This window comes from Phocoena sinus, chromosome 9 (genome assembly GCF_008692025.1).
Source record: "Phocoena sinus isolate mPhoSin1 chromosome 9, mPhoSin1.pri, whole genome shotgun sequence".
Lineage (NCBI taxonomy): Eukaryota > Metazoa > Chordata > Mammalia > Artiodactyla > Phocoenidae > Phocoena > Phocoena sinus.
Window position 1 is genome coordinate 145,124 of NC_045771.1, and position 24,730 is coordinate 169,853.

At 50.2% G+C, this 24,730-nt stretch overlaps 2 protein-coding genes across 5 annotated transcripts in view; one reads left to right on the forward strand and one right to left on the reverse strand.

The window, feature by feature from the left end:
• The window catches only part of VIPR2 (vasoactive intestinal peptide receptor 2), a 68,996-nt gene that overhangs the window by 43,400 nt on the left and 866 nt on the right, over positions 1–24,730 (forward strand). For 2 of the 4 annotated variants that reach the window (XM_032642281.1, XM_032642284.1), the window contains exons 5-12: positions 2,757–2,854; positions 13,108–13,249; positions 17,725–17,875; positions 18,524–18,584; positions 19,518–19,587; positions 20,150–20,241; positions 23,198–23,327; positions 23,409–23,450. In XM_032642281.1, coding sequence (XP_032498172.1) covers positions 2,757–2,854; positions 13,108–13,249; positions 17,725–17,875; positions 18,524–18,584; positions 19,518–19,587; positions 20,150–20,241; positions 23,198–23,327; positions 23,409–23,450 — 786 coding nt within the window. Of the gene's footprint in view, positions 1–2,756; positions 2,855–13,107; positions 13,250–17,724; positions 17,876–18,523; positions 18,585–19,517; positions 19,588–20,149; positions 20,242–20,377; positions 21,205–23,197; positions 23,328–23,408; positions 23,451–24,730 lie in introns of those variants that run through there. The other 2 variants (XM_032642283.1, XM_032642282.1) reach the window with 2 other exon arrangements.
• On the reverse strand, positions 17,889–24,728 carry LOC116759039. Its single transcript, XM_032642285.1, has 2 exons — positions 23,822–24,728; positions 17,889–18,597 (listed from the first exon to the last, which is right to left on the reverse strand). Exons 1-2 carry the CDS (start codon positions 24,656–24,658, stop codon positions 18,571–18,573), a joined length of 864 nt encoding a protein of 287 aa, XP_032498176.1. The 5' UTR covers positions 24,659–24,728; the 3' UTR covers positions 17,889–18,570.

Below are 24,730 nucleotides of genomic sequence, written 5' to 3' on the forward strand. Positions count from 1 at the left end.
TGCTCAGCATTGCTAATTATCAAAGAAATGCAAATCAAAACTACAATGAGAGGGCTTCCCTGGTGGCGCAGTGGTTGAGGGTCCGCCTGCCGATGCAGGGGACACGGGTTCGTGCCCCGGTCTGGGAGGATCCCACGTGCCGCGGAGCGGCTGGGCCCGTGAGCCATGGCCGCTGAGCCTGCGCGTCCGGAGCCTGTCCTCCGCGACGGGAGAGGCCACAACAGTGAGAGGCCCGCGTAACGCATAAAAAAAAAAAAAAAAAAAAAAACTACAATGAGGTATCACCTCACACTGGTCAGAATGGTCATCATTAAAAAAAAATCTACAAATAATAAATGCTAGAGAAGGTGTGGAGAAAAGGGAGCCCTCCTACGCTGTTGGTAGGAATGTAAATTGATACAGCCACTATGGTAAACAGTATGGAGGGTCCTTAAAAAACTAAAAATAGAATTACCATACAATCCAGCAATCCCACTCCTGGGCATATATCCAAAGAAAACTATAATTTGAAAAGATACATGCACCCCTATGTTCATAGCAGCACTGTTTACAATAGCCAGGACATGGAAGCAACCTAAATGTCCATCGACAGATGAATGGATCAAGAAGATGTGGTACATATATATACAATGGAATATTACTCAGCCATAAAAAGAATGAAATAATTTGCAGCAACATGGATGGACCTAGAGATTCTCATACTAAGTGAAGTAAATCAGACAGAGAAAGACAAATATCGTATGATGTCACTTATATGTGGAATATAAAATATGATACAGATGAACTTATTTACAAAACAGAAACAGACTCACAGACATAGGAAACAAACTTATGGTTACCAAAGGGCAAAGTGGGGGAGGGATAAATTAGGAGTTTGGGACTAAGATATGCACACTGCTATATGTAAAATAGATAAACAACATCCTACTGTGTAGCACAGGGAACTATATTCCGTATCTTATAATAACCTATAATGGGAAAGAATCTGAAAAAGAAAATATACGTGTGTGTGTGTGTGTGTGTGTACACACACACACACATATATAACTGAATCACTTTGCTGTACACCTGAAACTAACACAACATTGTAAATCAACCTTAATTTTAAAAAATGAAAATCAAGTAGGTATATCAAACAGCAAATCAGATACAGATGAAAAGAGAATTCTGGAACAGGGAAGGTAGATCCAAAGAAACTGCCCGGATGCAGCAGAGGGACGAGGGGGTGGGAAATAGAGCAGTTTCTGGGCACCAGGTGGTGGCCCAGCATCAATCTGATCACAGTCTCAGCAGGAGAAACGGAGACCCTGACCACCGCAAGCACCGTGAATAAAAGAAAATGCACAGCCAGGCCACTGTGATGAAACTAGAACACACCAAATTGCGGAGGATCTTAAAGACAGACTGCGCGGACGCAGCCGCCTCCCAAGTGGGGGCCTCGTCCTTACCCAGAAGCCACCCGCTGAGCTGCTGCTCAGAATTGAAAGAGAAACAAAACCCGATGGGTCCACAACCAGCAGACCCCCACTAAACGTGCGTAGGGAGTGTGCTTCAGGGGAAAGAAGAAACCAGAAGGAAGAACTGAGAATCAAGAAAAATGTAAGAAAAAAAGGTAAATATGGGGAAACCCAGCAAAGACAATGTAAAGCAATACTAAAGGGCGGGCAGCTAAAAACAGGCAGAAGCGGCGCAGGACAGCAAGCAGCGCAGACACACGCGTGAAGGTGTAAAGGCTTACGGGGGGCGGGGTCGAGCCTCGGGGTCGGCAGTGGGCCCCCCGCAGTTTTACTCAATTGCCGGTTAGGTTCTGACGTCTGTCTGCAGGTGCGTGTGCGGTCATCACGTTGTTTTCTGTGCTTTCAGTGGGTTTGAAATATTTCATTTTGCAACTGTTTAACCTGAACTGTTGCCACAGGTGACGCGGTGGCAGCTGCCCCGAACACCCCAGTCCTGCCTGTAATCCTGCGTCAGGAGGCGAACAGGAGAGGGACAGAACCTGAAATCAGGGTTTCCAAGGACGGTTCAGAAGCCCAGCTCGCCCTCTGCTTTCTCCCCCGCAGGCTGGAAGCCACGAAGCGACAAATCCCACACGCCGACCTGCAAGGCCTCAGACGGGGTCGCTCGAGGCAGGATTTGCTGTTTCTTCACACTTGGCTCCGCCGTCTTCACTGCCTTAAGACACAGATCACACCAGGAATTCACTGGGGGAGGAAGAACGCACCCTGCGGGAGGCAGGCAGCAGCCCTAGGGCGGTGCCTTCCTGGTCCAGACCCGCTTGGTTCTAGCGGGAGCTGGCAGGGTGGCCTCGGGGAAGACCGCAGGGCTGGGCCAGCGCCCACCTCAGCGGGCTGCTCGCTCCTGGAGGTTAAGACGGGCTCAGTGGTTTTCCTCTCTCCCACCCGGAAGGCTGAGCGCGTCCAACCTGCTGCTTCGGGGCGGCGCCTCGAGGCCTCCTCCGAATGTGGTCCCCACGTCCTTGCTTCCTTTGCTTCCCCAGGCGGCTCCCTCCATGCAGGTTTGCTTTACGGAAACCATCCCAGGTTGTTCACAATGAATTATAGGGGAACAGGTTGGTGTTTAGAGTGCCGTTTTGGGCTCAGGATGGAAGTGGAACTCCAAGACAAGGCTGCCTCGTGTGTTCCAGCGTCAGCAGCCCATAGCCCGACCTGAAGGGAACGCACGGGGGGATCAGGAACCCGGCCCGTTGTCCAATGCCGGCCACCAGTAGCTTACAGATGCACTTTCCTCTCTTTCAGATCACGTTTTATATTCTGGTGAAGGCCATTTACACCCTGGGCTACAGTGTCTCTCTGATTTCCCTTACAACCGGAAGCATAATTCTTTGCCTCTTCAGGTAAGTGGCAGAAATGAGCGATCCTGCCAAAAACGTGAGACAGGAAATCATCCATGTAAGCCGTCTCGGCCCATCAGAGGAGGGCAGAAACCACTAGCTCCAAGCCCTCCTCTGTGCCGAGCCAACCACACTCCCTGGGGAAATGCCAGCATGAAATATGATGCTGACGTTGACATTTGTATTTAAATACTCTGCATTGCTCATATGAGGAGACAGTACTGACCATGGATAAGAATGCAGTTCAGGGGCTTCCCTGGTGGCGCGGTGGTTGGGAGTCCGCCTGCCGATGCAGGGGACATGGGTTCGTGCCCTGGTCCGGGAAGATCCCACGTGACGCGGAGCGGCTGGGCCCGTGAGCCATGGCCGCTGAGCCTGCGCGTCTGGAGCCTGTGCTCCGCAACGGGAGAGGCCGCAACAGTGAGAGGACCGCGTACCGCAAAAAAAAAAGAATGCAACTCAACTGTTACTTACTAAACAGCAATATGCAAATGCTTTGAAAATACAGAGGCACCCTGGCCTTCCCCTCCCACTCAGAAGCACCCACATCTGGGCCTCACAGTGGGTGCTGTGTTAAGAGACACTGTCATTTGTTCAGGAGCGTGAGGACAGGTTCAAATCCTGGGTCAGTCTCTTAGCAGCTGTGTGACCTTGGACAAATTGCTTAACCTCTCTGTGCATCTACATGGAGGCTGATGGAGCCTACATGGCATGTGGGAGGTGCTCTCTGAACGGCGCCTGTTTTTCCCCTGCTCCTGGACCCTCCTAGGCCTGTGCTAGGTCTCTGGGAGTTAATGACAGACGTTGTATGGCTGGTGGTCAGGGTTCAAGGATGGAGGTCGACGCTTCTATCTGGGAAAAGGTTCTAGTTTTTAGGATTAAATCTGTCTTAAACATCACTAGCCTTAAGTAAAATGGGTGATATCCAGCTTATTTTAACAGGGTTTTGATCACCTGTCAAAAAATAATCTGTAGAGAACAGAGAGCATTATTTGGGGTCTCAGGAATTGCAATTCGAGAAACACAGACTCAGGTAAAGCTGAGAGGGTTCCAGGGAAGAGAAGGAGTCGGGGCTTGTAAAGGCAAAAGCCACAGGTTGTTAAAGTTGTCTGGCAAGAGTTAGGATTGGCTCTGATGCAAAAGGAAATATTGTCCTTAAGGGACAGGCTGTCACAAGTTGTTCAGGGGGTGGGGTCTGATATGTATCTGAGTTTCTGGAACACTGTGCAGACCTTCTGGACGCCTCGTCAGGACAGTGAGTGGTCAGAGCTCAGATCCCGTCTGGCTGAGACGTGGTGGCCTCAGGCTCCATCTGGAGGTTCTCTTGGCAACACCAACTCCACTTTTATTTTCCTCCCACACACCACATATCTTATTTCCTTTTGCTAAAATATAGTTCAAATGTTAGCCGGTCTTCATATAAAATCAGTGATATAACAAATGGAGTGTTTTTAGAACATTAGGAGGTCCATACTTGGAAGGAAACTGAGTGAGTGGAGGTGATGGAGCAGGTAGCGGAGATCTCAGCAGTCGTTAAGTGGTGCTCCTCTAGTTTCAGGCATCTCGGCTGTGTGAGGTAGTTGATAATTCTCAGAAAGAATGAGTCAATGCCTTTAAACCAGAACTGCACTTTGAAAAGTGTGGGGAAGACCTATAATATTTTATATGATAAAAAAAGTTCTTAAAAAAACACTGGTATTATATTAATATTTGTTCTGCTATCTTCTGCATTTTATTGTACATTTTTAAATCTTGAAATTGTTAAATATAAAAAAGAAAGGAAACATTTAGGGAGGTAAGCCAGCACAGGGTAACTTGAATTAGAAAATTTTCAGTTTGTTTTTAAGGAGCTCCCATGTTGAGCAATCCATATTCTTGACACAGCAATTTCCCTCAGGTTTGCACTTCGTGATGTATTTAACAACTAGCCAGCAATAGCATTCTGGAATTATTGCAAATACGGTCATGATCCATTAAGAGAGTCTCAAATGCTTTTATGCATATCACAGTCTTCTTTACGTGGACATCATTCTTCAGCTGCGGGTGACACTTCTTAGTTAGAAAAAGGACGTGTCTGCATTGGCTGTCCTTCTGCTGGTTCAGTGTGTAATGATCCCAGGAAAAAGTGCCCAGAGCCCAGGGATGGAGTACAGTCCCAGGCTCTGCCTTCAACTCGGGCACCCTTCCCACTTCCGTCTGCTGATGCCACCTCCCTGGAGAGCTGAGAGACTGAGTTAATTCTAAAATCCATGTTATAAAAATAACACGCTCCATTGTCATGGTGAGTACACCCAGGAAACAGAATTCTTTGCAGTCATCGAACATTTATTCTCCAAAATATAGCCCATAAGCTACGAAAGCATCAAGCGACCATGTTCTTTTTTTTTTTAAACATCTTTATTGGAGTATAATTGCTTTACAATGTTGTGTTAGTTTCTGCTGTATAACAAAGTGAATCAGCTATATGTATACATATATCCCCATATCTCCTCCCTCTTGCATCTCCCTCCCACCCTCTCTACACCCATCTAGGTGGTCACAAAGCACTGAGCTGGTCTTCCTGTGCTATGCAGCTGCTTCCCACTAGCTATCTATTTTACATTTGGTAGTGTATATATGTCCATGCCACTCTCTCACTTCATCCCAGCTTACCCTTCCCCCTCCCTGCGTCCTCAAGTCCATTCTCTAGGTCTGTGTCTTTATTCCTGTCCTGCCCCTAGTTTCATCAGCTTTTTTTTTTTTTAGATTCCATACAGTGTTTGTCTTTCTCTTTCTGACTTACTTCACTCTGTATGACAGACTCTAGGTCCATCCACCTCACTACAAACAACTCAATTTCGTGTCTTTTCATGGCTGAGTAATATTCCATTGTATATATGTGCCACACCTTTATCCATTCATTTGTCAATGGACACTTAGGTTCTTACTTTACAGTGGAGAAATGGAACATCTCATTTCTTCATCTCTTTCTTTCCCGAAGGGCATGCAGACTTGGGTATCAAACGCGGGGCCTAGTTCTGTGTGGGAGTCATGGGTGGTCACTGTTGCTGGCATCCTCGAGTGCGGCCAGTGGTCCAGGCGCTGACGAGGCAGCCCCAGTCCTCACAGCCCCAGGAACAGCCGCAGTAATCGCTAACACACTGTACCATGCATTCCATAGGGGCTTGTTAATTTGGTCCTTATGACACCTCCACCAGGTAAGTGCTGTCACATCCCAGCTTTACCAGTTAGAGGAGGAGGCCTCGGAGGTGCCATGTGTCCCAGGCTGCTGAGCGGACGAGCGCAGGGCCCCAATCCACCACCACCTTCACCCCGTTCGCCTTCGGGAGTCCATTCATGCCACCATCAGGGGGCGAATTCCAGCCTGGCTCATCTGGAGACACACTTTCAGTTACATCCATCATCCGTTAGATCTGTACCTGGAAGTGAAACTTCAAATGTGTGGTGAAGGCGTCGCTGAGAGACCCGGCAACATGACTCGTTTGGACAGCTTGCTGACCTGGAGGGGCTGTGCTCACCTGGGGGACAGCAACAAACCCCAGCCCCACTCAGTGGAGAGACATGGGGAGAGGGAAAGGGAAGAGGAGTGGAGAAAAGAAGAAAAGAAAGAAAAGGGTTTGGAGAGATGAGAGCTCCCAGCACGAGGAACACACGAGGCCGAGGCAGCGTCGAGCCTGCAGCCGTCGGACCACAGCGCAGGGTCACTGAGCTTCAGAACTGCTCCTGTGTCGTATTTAATGTCGTCATTACTGAGGTCCGGGGTCATGCTGAATACACAGAAATAGACTTTTCTGAGTAAAGTGTGCATGCAGGGACGTGGGCAGGGCTCCACATGCAGCGTGATGCTTGTGCCCAGGGAGCACAGCGCCCAGGTCGCCGTCCAGCACGGTTAGCACCAGGAGCCGATCTCCAGGCCGCTGCGTGTCCGTCACCACCCACTTCCCAGAAGGTGACCGCTATTCAGAGTTCTGCCTATTTTAGAATCTTACAGAAGGAACGCCCCAGTCTCCCCAGTTCAGCGTTTTGCAGGGAGGTTCATCCGAATTGTTGCGTGCGGTTATCCTGTTCTTTTTTATTGCTGTGTGAAGATAACACAACTCATTTCTTCGTCCAGTGTCCACGGAGACGTGGGTGCCTCTCGGTTTGGGGCAGCCACAAGCAGGGCTGCTGTGGACATTCTTGTGAGTTCTCTCCTGCAGGCGCGTACACGGTTCTTCAGACGTGCGTGTGTGTGTGCACACTTGTTTTCACATTTATTTTACGTTTACATGTCTCTCCTGTCATAGGCCATGCACAGGTGTAGTCTCTCCAGGTACTGCACATGCTCGCCTGCCTTGCGGAGATTCCTTCCACTCCACCTCCCACCCCCACTGTCTATAATAATATAGAATTGTGGTTTTAATATGCATTTCCCTGGTGAATAATGATATAGTGTGTTTGGAAACTTTTTTTTCTGCAGGACCATTTCAAGTGTTTGCTCATTTTTATATTCAGCTGTCTCTCTTTTTTTTAAGTTAATTTTTAGGAGTCCTGTAAGAGCAGCCTTTCGTCAGATATGGGTATCACAGATTTTATCTCTAGCTCTGTGGTTGGACTTTACACCCCCCTAATGAGTCTTTTGATCAGAGAAAGTTCTTCATTTTAATGAAGCCTATTGACCATCTGTCTTTATAGTCAGAGCTTCCTGAACCTGTTTAAAATATCTCTGGCATGTTCTTCTTTGTTACCATCTAGAAATTTTTATTATTTTAACTTCTCATGTATAGGTTTATGATCCACTGGTGATTTATTTTTGTGTATGGTGTGAGGTAGGGGTTAAGGTTCATTCACTTTCTCTGTATTCAGTTTCTCCAGGACCATTACCTGGAAAGCCCACCTGTGCCGGTGCGTTGCAAAGGCATCTTTGTGACTGTGTATCAAGGGACTGGATGCCCTGCTCTGTCCTATTTCCCTCTTTATCTATCACGTGCCGTTTTTACATTGCTGTCGTTGCTGTGCCTTTATAATAAGCCCTGACTTCCAGCAGTGTAAATCTGTCAGCTCTTCTTTCTCACTAAGAAGAGGTTGGTCATCCGCACTTACGTGTGAATTGTTTTAATCAGCTTGTCAGTAGCCATTAAAAAAACTCTCCTGGGATTTCATTTTGGATTGCATTGAATCTGTAGATCAGCCTGGATAGACTGGACATCTTTACAGTTTTTAATCATCCAACCAGTGACTATAGTAGATCCTTCCATTGGTTTGGGCCTTCTTAATTTCTTTCAGTAATATTCTGTGGTTCTCTGAGTAAACATCATGGGCGTCTTTCGATAGTCACGCTGTTGTATATATTTGTGTACACGTAACGTTTAGAAAGGGATTGACGTTGATATATTGACCTTGCTTCAGCAGACTTGCCAAACTTATTTATGAATTTTATAATTATTCTGTAAACTCGTCTGGATTCTTCTTATATGCAACTCAAGTTTCTGTGAAGCACAGTATGAATGGAAGTGATGACAGAGGACTACCTTTTCTTATTTTTGAGCTCAGAGTGAAAGTTCTCAATATTTCACTTGTAAGCGTGACGTTTGCTGCAGACACTTTGAAGATACTCTTTACCAGATTAAGAGCATTCCTTTCAATTCCCAGTTTTCTGAGTTTTTAATCACAAATGGATGCCGAATTAATGATGATTTTTCTGCGTATATTGAGATGAGCAGATGGTTTTTATCATTTGTTCATTTAATGTGAAAAAATACATAGGTAGATTTTCTGATATTAAATCTACCTTTCGTTCCTAAAATTAACCCTAGTTGGTTGTGATATATTATCCTTTTACTATATAACTGGGTTTAGTTTACGAGTGTCTTGTTGAGGATTTTTGTGTCTACAGTCATGAATTTGATATAATTTTCCTTTCTCGTAAGATAGGCTTTGATATGACAGTTGTGCTGGTCCATAGGTGAATAAGAAAGTGCCCCCCTTTCCTATTCTGTGGAATAGTGTGGGTTAGATAAGGTGCTACTTCTTCCGTAGCGTTTGTGGAATTCACCAGTGAAGCCATCTGGGCGGAGAGTTGTCGTGTGGGAAGGTTTTCTTTTAAGGTTCAAGTTTTTAAAACAGACATACGACAATTCAGATTCTCTGTTTCTCCTATGTTAGTTATAAGTTGTATTTTTCAAGGAATCTATTCATTTCACCTACATTTCTATATCTCTTATTATATTTTTCACGTATGTAAGAGCTATACTTATATCTCCTTTCTCATTCCTGGTATTGGTCATTTTTATTTTCCTTCTTTGTATCTTGATGAATCTTACTGTATAAAGCTTTATCAGTTTTATCAGTGTTTTCCAAGAACCAACTTTGGACTTTAATTTTCTCCCCTGTATGCTTATTTATTAATTTACTGACTTGTGCTCTTATCTTTATTGTTTCCTTCCTTCTGTATTCTCTGGTTTCTATTTGGTATGCGTTCTCTAGCTTCTTAAATTAGGTGTATGTTCAGCCTTCCTTTGTTTAAAATGCGTTTATTTATACCTACGCATTTCCCTCTCAGACCTGCTTTAGTTCCATCTTTTACATTTAAATATGTGTTTTCCATTATCATTGAGTTCTAATTTTTCTAAACTCTTTTTTAAAATTATTTTTTAACTCATAGGCTACAGAAAACTATAGATTAATTTCTAAGCTGAATAGAAAATTAGTAACAAGTTGGATTGTGGCTTAATTCATGGTAATCTGGCTTAATTCATGGTAATCAGAGAGCATACCACATGAATTAAATCCTCTACAATTTGTTGAGACTTGATTTATGACTCAGAATGTGGTCTATTTTAGTAAGTTTCATTTTCATTTGAAGACAATATAATTTCCACAGTTATTGGTTTGTAGGCTACATGTCATTTACATAATTTTGTCGATCATGTTATTTAAATATTCTAAATTTTACTGTTTGTTTTAACTACTTGTTCTATCAGTTACTGACAGACATGTATTTAAGTTTCCAACTATAATTGTGGACTTGTCTATTTCTTCTTTTATTTCTTTCACTGTTTGCTTTATATATTTTAAGGTTATGCTATTAGGGGCATACCCATTTAATGTTTTATTTTCTTATTAAACTGTCCACGTTTAGTAATGTCCCTTGATTTTAAAAAAATCTACTTTTATATTAATGTAGTTATATTAGCTTTCTTTTATTTGATATTTGCAAGATATATTTTCTGTGCTTTTACTTTGAACTTCCCTGTTTTATATTTAATTTGAGTGTTTTACAAGCTCCATTTATTTTTTTTTACAAGCTCCATTTAATTGAGATTTGCTTTTTATTTCCAGTCTATTTTTATTTTTACATACAGTATTTTACACTCACATTTAGACTAGTTACTGACAACTTGGAGTTTCAGTCCGTCTTCTATCTCTTTGCTTTCAATTGTCTCAGCTGCTTCATTGCTCCTGCACTCACTTCGTGTTTCTTTTTAAATTGTCAAGTATTTTTATTATTCCAATTTTCCCCTTTCAGATTGTTAGTTATATATTCTATTATTCTTCTTCTGGTTTTCACCCCATATTAACAACATGCATCCTTGTCTCATAGGTGTTAACCTCCAGTTACTATTTTTACTGCTTCCCAGTCAACTCAAGACTTCACAGCATTTTATAAGTACCACAAGGCATGATTACGGTTGTTGTCTGGAAGTCAGTGTTTATTTACAGTTGCCTGTCTGTCTGTCCTGGTGCTCTTCATTCCTCCTTCAATTTTCATGTTTCCATCCAGGATCATTTTCCTCCTGCCTGAAGATCTCCTTTTAGTGTTTCCTTCAGCACAGGCCTCCCAGGAGTGAATTCTCATGATTTTTGATTTTTGATTGCCTGAGATCATCTTAATTTTGCATTTTTTTTTTTTTTTTTTTTTTTTTTTTTGCGATACACGGGCCTCTCACTGCTATGGCCTCTCCCGTTGCGGAGCACAGGCTCCGGACGCGCAGGTTCAGCGGCCATGGCTCACGGGCCCAGCCGCTCCGCGGCCTGTGGGACCTTCCCGGACCAGGGCACGAACCCGCGTCCCCTGCATCGGCAGGCAGACTCCCGAACGCTGCGCCACCAGGGAAGCCCTGCCTTCATTTTTGAGGATATTCTTGATAGTATTGAATTTTTTGTTGGCAGTTGTTTTCTTTCCTCACATTAAAGATGTGCATCATTAGTTCTTTTGAAAAAGTCAGCTGCCAGTCTCACCATTATTCCACTGAAGGATGAGTCTTTCTCTGGGTGCTTTGAAGACTTTTTTCTTTGTCTTTGGTTTTTAGCAGTTATACTATCATGGGCTTTAGTGTGGTTTTCTTTGTAATCCTCCTTCTTGGAGTTAGTGGAATTTCTTTAATCTGTTATTGTATTTTATCAATTTCAAAAATTCTTGGCTAGTATCTCTTCAAATATTGCTTCTACTTTATCCTCTCTCCTCTCCTTCTGAAGCTCCATTTTCAAGTATGTTTAACGTTTTCATCATTTCACATATATTTCCTATTTCTTTATATTTTACATTATTTTGTTTCTCTCTATTTTCGTCTAGACATATTCTACTGATCTATTTTCCAACTTATAATACTCTGATTTACAGTGTCTACTCTAATGTTAGACCCAGCTATTTAATTCTTAATTTCAGGGTTATTTTTTAAGTTTTCAATTTTCCATTTGATTTTTACAATTAATTCCATCCTCTAATAAGGTTCTCCATATCTTCACCAATTTTCTTGGCTATATTAATCAGAGTAATTTTACAGTCCATGTCTTAAAATGCCAGTGTCTGGATCTCCTTCTGTTCTCTGTTTATTTTTGTTTTTGTTTTTTCCTTTTTAACTGTATTTGATCACTTGGTACTTTAATTTATTGAAATTACATATAATTAAATTGTAGAGACTTTAGATGATCTCTTACTACAGAGAGGATTTAATTTTTCTAGCAAGATGGGCAGACCAGCCTGAGCCAGGCAGGGACTGAGTTGACTTGAGGCTGTATTTCAGGCTCTGTGAAGGCTGTTTTGTCATTATTCCTACGTCATAGCCTTTTAGGGGTTTCAGATGAAGGCCTGGGAATCTTTCTACTCATCCAACACATGAACACCTTAGGAAATGGAAAAAGGAAAGGAAAACCTCAGTAGATAACTGCGTGCTGAATTTTGGGCTCTCTGTGTTTTCCTTTTCTCCAGAATCATTGCTCCTGGAATCTGTTAACTTGAAAGCCCTTAACTTCCTTTGTTGTCCATTCCGTCCAGTGACGATGTTATAAGCTCTGGGCCCCTGTTCTCTAATTGGCTGCTGTGCCCTGAGACATAGGTTAACCAACAGCCCAGGAGACGAGAGAAGGTGGGTGCCCAAAGAGCCTCAGTGCCTCCCTCCTCACCAGCACCCGGTCCTTCGAGTCCTAGCTGCTTCCGCTGCTCTCCAAGTAGATAATTTTTTAAATCACATTGACCCCCTAGTGGGAGGGAAGTCAGATAAGCTTCCCTTCGAAGCCACAGGTGGAAGTCTATTTTAGTATACATTTTTTAATGTTCTTCAAAAATTGTAAACTTTACTTAACCCTAAAGAGTTAATGTTTAACAATGTTGGAAGTGCATCTGTGTGGAACAGCTTGTTTCTCAAAGACTCCAAACAATTAAAAGTCAGAGTTAAAGCAAATATCCAATTAAGTCTTCTCCAAAGCAGAATTTAAGTGTTGTAAAATAACTATAAACAAAATGTTCTGAGCATTTTTTAGAGAAGCAAAATATCACATAAAGTTAAGTTCAGAGACAGGTCCTTTGATGTGGGTCTTGCCGGAAATTTGCTGCAAAGATGGGTGGTCTGCACATCTGTGAAGTGGGGGCATGCCACTGCAGGCTCGACTGAGCACGGCTTTGCTTTATACTTTTATGCTGAACTCCTGTTTCTAGGACTCTGATCTAAGGCGCTAAGTCAGAAATAAGGGAAAAGGTTTATGCACAAAAATATTTATCATAATGCAAAGCTGTAAACATCTTAAATACATAATACGGAATAGTTAAATAAATGATTAACTTCCATAGAAAAAGAAGGCTTAAGGTTAAAGCCACACAGGCAGCTATGAAAGTGTGCCTCAAAGCAGTGTTATCTATTTCCTCTCCCTTCCCATCCCCCTCCAATTCCCCTCCAATTCCCTTCTGTCCCCATCCATGCCTCCCCCTCTCCCCCATCACCCTCTCCCCACCATTCTACTCCCCTCTGCCCTCCCACCACCGCCTCCCCCCTCCGCAGAAAGCTGCATTGCACCAGGAACTACATCCACCTGAACCTGTTCCTCTCCTTCATCCTGCGGGCCATCTCGGTGTTGGTCAAGGACGACGTTCTGTACTCCAGCTCAGGGACTCTGCACTGCCCCGACCAGCCGTCCTCCTGGGTAAGGCTGTCCCTATGGGCGGGGTCCTCTCATGGGGGGCGGGTGCCTGTGTGAACTCCAGCCCCACCGACCTCCCTCCCCACCGCCCATCGCTTTACTCCATTCCCACTTGGCGTCGGGAAGAAGTCCCAGAGCCGGTGGTCCCCGTCAGGGCGCGGGAGCGGGCCTGAGCTCGGAGCAGGCCCACGGTGGCCAGAGACACAAGGTGGGCACGTGGGCACCGCCCCGTGGGAGGTCACAGCCGGAGTGCTGACCTCAGGCAGAGCCGGCCTCCCAAGAGGCCGCTGCTCCGAAGCAGCAGCGGCAGCTCGAGCCGGACGTTCCTGGCACGGGTGGGCACGCACGACGCCGTTTTCTCCGCACGTGTCCGGGATTCTGAGCAGTAGATGCTTCCCCTGACTGCTGGGTGGAAATCACCTGCGCGGTGAGTGCGTCCCCGCAGCACCTGCTGGGAGCGCAATGCGTCCGTGACCCACGGGCCCAGCTCTTTGCAAGAGGATGAATCACCTTAACTGTTAGTTTCTGCAGTGCAGGCTTGGCTTGTGGTGGACATCAGTGGGCCTTTAAGGCATAGTTGAGTTTAGTGCGTTTATATTGAGCTCCTCTGAGATCAAGTCCTCCTACCCAGTCTTCCGACACCCAATCGCACCCTCCACCTGGGTTCTACACGTCACCCTAGTCCTGGTCACAGCTCTTCCACACTAGCCGGAATGCTGTTCTCCACCCGCATCCCAAGCGGATGGATTCACGTGCTGGCACCGTTGCTCTGGACTGAGCAGATTTGAGTCAATGTCGTTTTCACATAGTAAAGCCTTTATCACACCGAAGAACTTCAGCTGCTTCTTAGGTCTGCAGGTGCAATAAATATCAACATACGCCTGGGATGATCTTGACCAGGAGGCATGTGGACCGAATATAATAAAGAAATTAGCAACAAGATCCTCCACCTGGCAAGTCCCAGCCGCAGGTGGAAGTGCGGCCCCTGGGCTCTCGTCCCTAGATCGAGCCTCCGCTGCACAGCTGGGGGTGCACCCGCAGGCCTGGAGCAGGGGTGCCTGGCTGTCCTCCCGCTGAGGAGCCTTTGGTCCCGTCTCTGTGTCTCAAAGCTCTGCTCGAAGCAGCGCTCCGTACTTAGCTCTTCATTAAAGGACGTAGTGACCCTGACGGACCCACAGACAGCAGGCCCTTGACCTGGAGTGGTGCTCTCAGCTTTCTCCTGCTGTGTAGACGGAGGATCTGGCTGAGGGACGGGCAGCAACAGGGACCTGGGTATCCCTGCCCTGAGTCCCACCTGCCTAGGGGTAAGCTCGGAGGCCCTGAGCTCTGCAGTGAGGCTGAAGCATCTGAACAGGGATGCACCCGGCCCAAAGCTGAATGCTGACCAGCTGCTTGCTGTCCCGGGTGGATCGGGGGGAGGTGGAGAGCCAGAGACAAGGGCTGGAGGCTGGGCTGGGGGTCTGCACATTGCAGAGGGTCCTGGGCCCACTGAGCTGCCATGTAGGCCCACAGCCCGGGCCAGAATGGCAGAGGGGGCAGGAGAAGGGGAAGTGAGAAGAGCCCATCAACACACACGGGTGCACAAGTGCACACACACGCAGAACACATGCACACAGAGGTGCACGGGCACGCAGAAACACACAGGCATGCGGACGCTCACACAGAGACACAGGTGCACAGACCCAGGCACACACACACCCTTCAGACTCTGTCCCATCACGAGTCTGGCTCCGTCCCTGGAAAAGCCCTCAGGGGCTTTGCATGGTGCTGGGGGAGCCCATGTCCTCGAGTGTGGAGCAGCTGTGGACACAGGACGAGTGAAACTGCACACGTGGACATCACCACGGCCATCGCCTCTGCCGCTCACTGCGCACTGAGGGCTCCAGGCATGAGACCCACAGAGGCACCAAGGCCCATATCCCCAGCCCTGCAGCTGTCATCTTCACATGTTTAAACAAAATATCCTGTTGACTTGCTCTTAGCCAGCACCTACAGATGCTGTAAGTCTCCCCAGCACTCTAGGGAAATGCCATCTGGCCCCGTAGAGCCTGAGAGGACACGTATTTCCAGGTGTGACACCTGATTTTGCCTTTGACAACCCTCATGGTAGGTGCTGTTTTCTCGTCCTTTTCAAGGAGTTGGGCCTCAAAGAAGCCAGTGTCTTTATTGGATCAAAACGTGGACTGGGAGACAGAACCCCTGCCTCCGTCCCCACCTAGGCCAGCCCGCACATGTGTGGGCGCCTCGTTCTCTGCACTTGTTGGTCTGGGTTTGATCTAAACCTGTGGAAACCGTGCTCCAGTCTAGAGAAAATGAGCGCCCAGAGGGCCACCTGAAGCCGACCGTCAGGACCCCCACGGACAGTGGAGATCGGCCCCCTGGACATCTGGCCGTGTGCAGTGACGGAGGCTCTGAGACAGGGGAAGGGGCTGGCTGAGACCCTGCTGGGGTCTGTGCGGGGCGCTGTCCCGGCCGCATGGCCATCGGCCTCTCCACACCAAAGAAGATGAGGTCAGCCGACAGCCCGTCAACCCCCAAAACCTCCTGTCCTCAGAGTGTGTTGATGGTGGATGAGCAACAGGAAAGAAATGCAGACATGGCGTTTTAAACATTTTATCAAGAAAATGGAATTGGAATCATCTTAAACACGCTGTGTCCTCTTTCCTCCTCCAACAGGATATCCTGGAAATCCTCTGAGTCTAGCGGTGTCTCAGGGTCTGCTTTGAATCTACCGTGCAGGTGTGACGTAATCTGCACGACCGTCCCACCAATACCAGGCACACCCTGTTTTTGTATCTTCTGTCCCCACAAGCGTCAGTGTACGTGTATCTCCGTGCACCAGTGCTCTCACCTCGGTCAGGTGGGTCCGGAGAGAGACTGGAGGGACCAAAGGGCACATGTGTTTACATTGCAACAGATAAGCTTCCAGAGGCAGAGATGCCACAGGTGCTACAGGTGCAGGACGTGCCCTCCTGCGCGGCCAGCAGGGCGCACCACAGGTTCCCTCCACCCGTGGGTGTGGAGCTCTTCCCTCCTCGACACCCAGCACGCGCCTCTGTCACGTCCCAACGAGGTCTTGGGTCGCTTCTCCTGTCTCCACAGCAGTGTTGTCACGTGCGTCTTTCCACTTACGGCGGCCCAGCCCCGATGTCCAGTGGGCCGCCTCCACATGCAGACCCCCTCCCCGCCCTCAGCATCAGTAAACCGTAACCACCCTAGAAAGAGACGGAACCACACTCCACTTAGGCAAGAGAGACCTGGTGTGAGGTAAGGGGCTGGAGCATCCTGGAGAGGATGGAGCCGCTGTGAGTCAAAGTGCCTCATGACCCCGGGGAGCCAGCTTGAGAGGCTGCCGTGCATTGCCTGCAACTCTGTCCACCCCATACACGTGTATGAGTGTGTCCACATATATGGAAGTACATCCACCCATCCATCCACATACACATATTAGGGGAGGCGGCTGCAAAGATATAGAAGAAGAATAGAAGTAAAAGTACTGTTCTTTTTTTCAGCTCACTTATATAAGCTTAGTGATTTAAAGCCTCAATTTCATGTTTGCTCATGACGTGGAAATACCTGATATGTTCACTTATATGAAGGTCTGAGAGATTAAAAATGCATTTACTTTATGTAATACATAATTTTTCCCTTTCAAAACTCCTGGGGAAATAATTTATTTGGTGGGTTTCTCTTGTTTATTCCTTTATTTTTCCATCTCTTGTTAAGAGTGCACAGTGAGGAAGAACAGAGGAGAAAAAGTGGAAGTGAGTGGAGGGTAAGGATGCAGCGAGGAGAGGGGGATGCAGGGAGGAGAGGGGGATGCAGGGAGGAGAGGGGGATGCAGGGAGGAGAGGGGATGCAGGGAGGAGAGGAGGATGCAGGAGGAGAGGGGGATGCAGGGTGGATGAGGATGCAGGGAGGAGATGGGGATGCAGGGAGGAGGGGGGATGCAGGGAGGAGAGGGGATGCAGGGAGGAGAGGGGAATGCAGGGAGGAGAGGAGGATGCAGGAGGAGGGGGATGCAGGGTGGATGAGGATGCAGGGAGGAGATGGGGATGCAGGGAGGAGGGGGGATGCAGGGAAGAGAGGAGGATGCAGGGAGGAGAGGGGGATGCAGGAGGAGAGGGGGATGCAGGGAGGAGGGGGGATGCAGGGAGGAGGGGGGTCGGGAGGAAGGAGAGGGGTGTCAGGAGGAAGGAGAGGGAGGTCAGCCAAGCGTGCCAGGCCCCACGTGGTCACTCTCAAAGTTACATGTCACCCTCAGGGACACTGTGCATCTGCCTGGGCCCCAGGCTACCCTCCAGCGAGTTCCAGGGCCTCACCTGAACAGGCACACACCTCCAGGCGGCACCTCTGTGTTGGGTGTCCACGTGCCTCGTGCAGCATGGGCTCGCGTTGGGACCAGGAGCCGGCTGCCTGCCCCGAAAGTCCTCATCCAAACGCAGTGTGCTCTCTCTCACTCTGTCTGTGGCATCCAGGTGGGCTGCAAGCTGAGCCTGGTCTTCTTCCAGTACTGCATCATGGCCAACTTCTACTGGCTCCTGGTGGAGGGGCTGTACCTCCACACCCTCCTGGTGGCCATCTTCTCCCACAGCCGGCACTTTGTGGCCTATCTCCTGATTGGATGGGGTAAGGACTCCCCCCGACAGTCCACTGCCACCCCCAAACCCCCCAGGTTCCTGATTGCTGTCCTCTCTGACCTATAAATGCAGGTGCTTTCAGCTCAGAAAAATGCTGTGCCGCCCCTGTAGGAAGAGCTTTTCTAGAGCCAACAGCTTAGTATTTCTGGGAGCCAGGACCTGATTTAAAACTGCTCTGACTCTCATTCCTGGGGCAAACCCTGATGGTGGGCAAGTCAGAAGGAAGAGGCCTGGGAGGAGAAGAAGCAGGGAGACCATCCATCACGAGGTCCCACTAACGTGCCCATCAGCAGGGCTGTGTGTCAGCTGCGGGACCCCCACCTTCACAGCGAGGGACTCCCCTTCAGGTCTTTGCCAAGTCTGAACACAGCCTCCCCAGCACGTTGACACCGACACCCAGAAACACAGAGATGTGTTTCAGGACCGTGAAGCCTTCAGACACATACTCAGTTATCGTCACTGCTTAGTAAGGCATGAGCACAAGCCTGTATGTATTTATGAAGAGTTTCCACTTGATCTTTTCATCGGAAGGCCCTTGTCCTTGACCATCAGGCTAATGAAAGCTCCCACGTGTGCCCCTGCTGGGCCGGTCCAAGTAACCAGCACGGGGTTGTGGTCACCAGGTGTCTTTCTGCAGGCATCCCCACCGTCTGCACAGGTGCGTGGACTGCGGCCAGGCTTTCACTAGAAGACACAGGGTGAGTGCCATGCCTGTAAAGAGAGATCAAGCAGCACTGAGGTCCTGGCATCACTGGTCTCGGGAAACCAGAGAGAAGCTTCGTATCTGGTCAAAGGCAGCCTTTGGACACGGATGGGGAGGACGTTGAACTGCATGGGGAGGAACACGGGTTGGAGTGCTTGGAGAAGAGCCAAGGGACAGGTGGGGCTGAGCTGGGCCTGGCAGCGGAGCTCAGGTTGGGGTCAACCAGGCAGAGACGGAGCAGCCAGCGCAGCGAGGAGGCCGGGTTGAGAGGCCAGCTGGGGCGCAGCTCTCTGAGGTAGCGCGTCTGGACCAGGGCCCAGAGCACTTCTGCTTCGTGTGCAGTGAGCCAGACCGTGGCCCAGACCCAAGCACCAAGAGCTCCCACCGCCGGCACTGTGCCCCATGCAGGACCCAGGGTCTACCAGTTGTCCGCTACCAGTAACAAACCACCCAAAGCTGGGGGTTCACATAGTCCCGGTTGATTTGGTGTGTTTCTGTCCCTGGAACTTGGGGCAGTTCTCCTGGCCTCAGCCTGGCTCGCTCACACGCCACAGGCACCTGCAGGGGCAGCCAGGGCCATGGGGGTCTAGGCAACGTACGCTGGGTTCCAAGGACTCCACATCCTGCCGTCAACCAGCTAGGACCCAGGACGAGGGTGGGTCTCTGCCCCTGCTGGGAAGGGGTGTGGGTAACAGAGTGAGCTGGAGGCATTTTACAAGCCGCCCACCCCAGCTTCCTGCTGGAGAGAGCGCGTGGCAGTCAGGCGGGACCACCTAAGGAGCCGCGTGAGTGAGAGGGTTCATGGTGGGGGGCGCTTTGTTTCGCAAGCCCCCGGGGAAAGGGTGAGTCTGCAGTGTGCTTATCCTCCTGTGCTTGGTTTGCAGATGGAATTGGTGGTAACGTGATTTTCCTTCTCTCTTTTCAACAGTTGCTGGGATACCAATGACCACAGTGTTCCCTGGTGGGTTATACGAGCACCAATTTTAATTTCTATTATAGTAAGTCATTTCTGTATTGAAACGTGAGTTGCCTGCTGGGTTGCACCCTTGGGCAGAGAGCAAGCCCACTGTCTGGTAGTAACTATAAAGGGCCCGTTCTACTAGGTCTTCTGAGACAAGTACCCTGAGGCTGAGCTCTTGCATGGTGGGCTTGGCCCACCTTCAGGATGAATTCTCAGTGAAGCGGAGGGCGAGAAAGAGACAGTCCTCCAGGGGAACCTCGGGGTGGGGTGGGGGTCAGGGTCAGGTCCCCCAGGTACGCAGCCTTAGAGCAGAACTGGATTTCCACCTGCGGATTTCACGTCTCAAAATTAATTTTCTCAACTCAGCTGCCGCGCCCTGGGGTCGGAACGTATGTGATGCAGCAGAGAGACGCTGTCTGGCTCTGACTCAGGGGGGTGGGGCAGGGAAGAGCAGAACTAGGGGGCAGGGCCCTGGTGCTTCTGAAACAGCGGGGCCTGGAGCCCCGTTTAGGGCGGGGCTGAGCCACACACATCCCGGCCACACCACCTCCCTTGCAGGGGGACTTCACACACAAACGTGTCGTCTCTTTTTCGTGCAGGTCAATTTCATCCTTTTTGTTAGTATTATACGAATTTTAATGCAGAAGTTGACATCCCCAGATGTCGGCGGCAATGACCAGTCACAGTACAAGTGAGTATTTGTTTAGATCCAGCTCTGAGCCACCCTCACCAACCTCAGGCAGCCTGGAAACTTTGAGTATATGTGTGGAGAGCAGAAAAACTGGGGTGCAAGGACTCTGCAAATGACCCCAGCTTTTCTCCTTTAGTTGCAGGAGTGTGCTCTTGGCCACTTTACAGGGACCCCCGGAGATGGACTGTCTTGTCCAAAGGCCAGCGTTGCCATGGCAATTTTTCAAGCCGTGTTCCTCTCCTTCATTCCAGCGTGGATGTCCTCTAGATAGCAGCTTATTGAAGTGTTCTGCCTGCTCTCCTGCTTTGTAATCTGACTTTTCTCTCCTTGGCCACACGTTGTTTGTATTTTATATTTAGTTCTTTCTTCTGCATCAGACCACAGGGTCCAGGGGACACCTCATGTCGCACCTTGTACTTAATAATAACTCAAGGGATGTTTGTTGCCTGGATAATAACATGAACATGGCTGTCATCATCTCCCTCATGGGGAAGAGAAGTTAAGTAAATCACTCACCATCATCCAGCTAATTAATAAGGCTCTGAGAACTCTGTAAAGGAACTTGAGGGTCATATAAATTTCTATCAAGAATTTATAAAGAAAAGATAAAGCCCACAACTCGAGTATAAAATAAAGCTAGTTTAGTGTGGAGTGGTTGGTCCAGCTGATAGGAGCCTTGGGTACAGGCAGATTGGGGTTGGAATTGCAGCTGCAGAAGCTGTGTGACCCTGGGTGGGTTACCTGACTGCCCCTGCAGGGTGGGCCCCCCCCCTCAGCTGTCTCCTTCCCTCCCCTCCTTTAGACAGCAGGGTGGACCTGGGGAGACAGGTGGCATCCCCTGTGGTCAGCAGCCCAGTGCTGGGTTATGTACCAGCTGGAGGCCTGGGAGAGGTAACTGCACTGCTCTGCCTCGGTTTCCTCACCTGTGAAGTGGAAATAATAATAATACTTGTCACAAGGTTATAAGGACTGATAGAGTTAATATTCAAAAGACATTTAGTGGCTGGCACCAGTAAAGTGTTGCGATAGAGTTTGGTAAACATATACATATAACTGTGCCCTGAGGTGTGACAGTCTCTGCCCAGCCCACATTAGAGGTCAGGCCTTAGAGATAGGATTCCACGTCAGACCACAAAGGATAAAGTGGTTTCAGCCAAACCTTCCAAGTAGCATTTTTACTGCTCAGGTGAGAAGCCGGGCTGGTTCCTGGACTCACCCCATGCCTGCAGCTCAGGCTGCCCTTCAAACTGAACTTTCAGTTTCTGCACGTCTTATTCAGGGCCACGCTGACCTTCCCTTTGGGCTCTTTGGGAGTGTTCCTAAGTGGATCTTAGAGATGGATGCTTTTATTTTGGAAACAAAATAAAGCGGGGATGATAGAATCTGTTCTTCTTCCAGGATAACAAAAAGGCAGAGCACATCTTTTCTGTGTATCTGTCTCGTAACAGTAGTGGCAGATCTCCAGGCACAGGGCCCCAGGGGTCCAGCTTCTAAATCCCTTTTCTAGAGACTAGCACAACAGCAAATTCCAGATGGATCAATAGTGAGAATCCAGGCAGGTTCTCTCTAACATTTAACTAAAGGGCAGCTCCCTGCAGAATCCCAGCCTTCAGTCACTGGGCTGGCAGAGACCAGAGGTAGTGAAGGCAGCAAGTGCACCGTGGGTGTTGCAAAGTCAAATGTTCAAAGCTGCACGTGGCGGCAGCCGGGTGGTCAGTGAGGCCTTCCCTGCCCGCCAAGGCCCGGGGCACGCTCACACGTGGTGCAGAGCGGCTGGGATTCAGAGTTTGTGCAGATTGCCCAGTACAGAGGAAATCTTGTTGTAAGTGCCACAGTGCCTCAAAAATACGTAAAGCAAAGGGTGACTTTTTTCCAAGTGTGGGCTGGGGTCCACCAAGCAGAGGAGATGCGGGAGGAGCACGGAGGTGCCTCCCGCCTCGGTTCCCACAGCTCAGAGTTGCCAGGATGAGGCGGGTTGTTGGAGCAGCTGCTGGTTGCTGGGGTCACCCAGGGACCTAGACATGCACACGTACCACCTGGGGGCCCAGGCCCCTGCATTCCTGACCAGCCCCCCAGTGATCCCAAAGCTCCTGATCCTTAGAACATGCTGGGCTTGCTACACCACATGTGGCCAGGTGGAGCCACCTGGGAAGATGCTGGGCCACCTGCAGAGACCTGATGATTCTCATGTGCAGCCGTGAGAGTCAGAAGTGGCTTATAGAAGTGGCCCTCGAAGTGGGGTTCCAGGCAGCAGCCTCAGCATCTCCGGGCACCTGATAGAAGAATTCTCAGCTCTGCGTTTTAACATGACCTCCAGGTCGCTCTGGTGCAGGTGGGGCCTGAGAGCCCTGACTTAAAGAATGTGACCTGTACCTGCTCGGGGGAGTGGGAGGGGCTTCGAAGGCGGGGGGTGGGGGAGGATTGAGGTCAGGTATTTTATTTTCAACACCAATGCAGTGAGAAGAAAATCTGCTCTTTGATTAGGGAGGGTAAGAGCTCTTTGATAGGCAGAGAAATTAGATCTGGTCCAGGTTCCCCGATTCCTCAGACTCTGTGCGATCCAGAGCAGGGTCGCCTGCCAGGACCTATAAACAGCCGTCTGTGGGAACACTTTCTGTCACGCTTGTGCTCAGGGGGCCACCCCTGCTGCGTCTGCTCTTTTGATCTGAAAGTAAAACTTGCCCCCATCCTCCAAAGGCTGGGGATGGGTCTCGGCTATTAAAGGCAGTGGCACACGGGGCCGTCAGACCCGCTCAAAGCAATGTCATCCTTGGCAAACTCGTCAGGATTTCTTGGAAGAGCTTTGCTGCTTTATGAGGCAAAGTGGTGGCCATCATCGCGTTTGCACACTCAGTCCATACGGGGTGGGGTGGTGTCAAAGCTAGGGGGCCCCTGGGCTGGCCAGCAGGCGGCCGTCGGGTCACCTCGGGAGCTCGGGCCCCCCTCTGTGGTGCAGGAGGCTCACCAAGTCCACCCTGCTGCTCATCCCTCTCTTTGGAGTCCACTACATGCTGTTCGCCGTGTTTCCCATCGGCATCTCCTCCAAGTACCAGATACTCTTCGAACTGTGCATCGGATCCTTCCAGGTGCGTGGGAAGGGGCTGGGCGTCCCGGGGAGGGGAGGGTGGGAGTGAGCTCTGACCCACCCCCTTCTCGCTTGCTTGCAGGGCCTGGTGGTGGCAGTCCTCTACTGCTTTCTGAACAGTGAAGTAAGTCCTTTGACCTCCTCGGGAAGCACAGGTTCTCGGCTTGTGAGGGAGTCCCTGAAACGCCCCTGAAACCCCTGGGGAGGGCCCGCCCTGCTGTGGAGGTCAGTGCCGTTGCCCGGCGCCCGCGGCGCTCGGCTCCGTCTTCCCGCACACCTCGACCGCCCCCGCCGACCCGCAGCGTCCCAGAGCCCGTCCGCAGGCGAGCGCCCGGCCAGCCCCGCCCCCGGCCAGCCCCGCCCGCCAAGCCCCGCCCCCAGGCGGCCGCGCCCCCGGCCAGCCCCGCACCCCCAGCCAGCCCACACCCCCGGCGGCCGCGCCCCGCCCGCCCGCCGCTTTGCCTCTGCCGCGACCCGCATATAACCTCGCCTCACCTGGGCGGCGGCTGCCTCTCTAGCGGCTCGCCCGGCGCCTCGCGCGTCTTCCTTGTCGCCCCGCGCGGTCCTCAGGGTCCCCTCCCTCCATCGGTTTCCTCGCCTCTTTCGGGGCTGCCAAGCGGGAGGGCCAGCCAGCATCGGCGGCGGGAGTAGCAGGAAACTCCAGGCCGAGGAAAAGCGCCGGCTCTGCTCTGTAAACGTTTCCCATCCCCAAGCAGCACCTCCGCGCAGAGAGTCCTCAGATAGGGGAGGGGTCAGCCTGGAGACCCTTCCGCGCCCAGAACCCCGGCTCTGGACCGCGGGCGGCGGGGAGGCGGGCAGGGGACGCCTGGCTCCCAGCCGGCCCCGCCCCCTGCGCCGGGGCGTCCCAGGTCCCCCGTCCGGGCCCCACCCTGGCTGTGTCCAGCCCTCTCCGCTCCCCCGGCCGAGCCGGCGTCTGCTGCGTGCTCCGTGCCTCCCTGTCCCGTGTCGTCTGAGCGACTCCTGCACCTCCCTCCCCTCGTTCTTTCCGGACCCCCCTGACACCCCCGCCCCCCGGGAGCCAGGGAGCAGAACCAGGACTGTAGGGCAAAGCGCTGGGGCCCCGGCTTCCACGGGAGGTCTTTTCTGAAAAGGCGAATTAGCCCTCTCGGGTTCTGGGTGTAGCGGCCGCTGCCTCTGGATTGAAGCCTTGGGCTCCGTAGTCCGACCTCCTTTCTCTTGGTCCCTCGTCTGGTCCCGCATCCTTCTCCGCCTCTTCATTCCCAGGCCCGTCTGTCCCCGCCCCGCGCCCATGGATATCACACCCTCCACACCCAGAAAAGGGCCGAAGGGGAAGCGCTCATCCACGGGCATTCGCCCTAGGCGGAAGCTGGGGTCTCGGCTCCAGCTTGCCCACCGCCTGAGCCCCGCCTGCTCTCGCCCCCG

Excerpts from the sequence above, each read along its gene's own strand:
- LOC116759039 (XM_032642285.1), bottom strand. The coding sequence starts at position 24,658 with ATGCCCGTGGATGAGCGCTTCCCCTTCGGCCCTTTTCTGGGTGTGGAG. Across the intron at positions 18,598-23,821 it reads GAGAGGCAGCCGCCGCCCAG|GCATGGCACTCACCCTGTGT; the intron begins GTGAGGCGAGGT and ends CTCTCTTTACAG.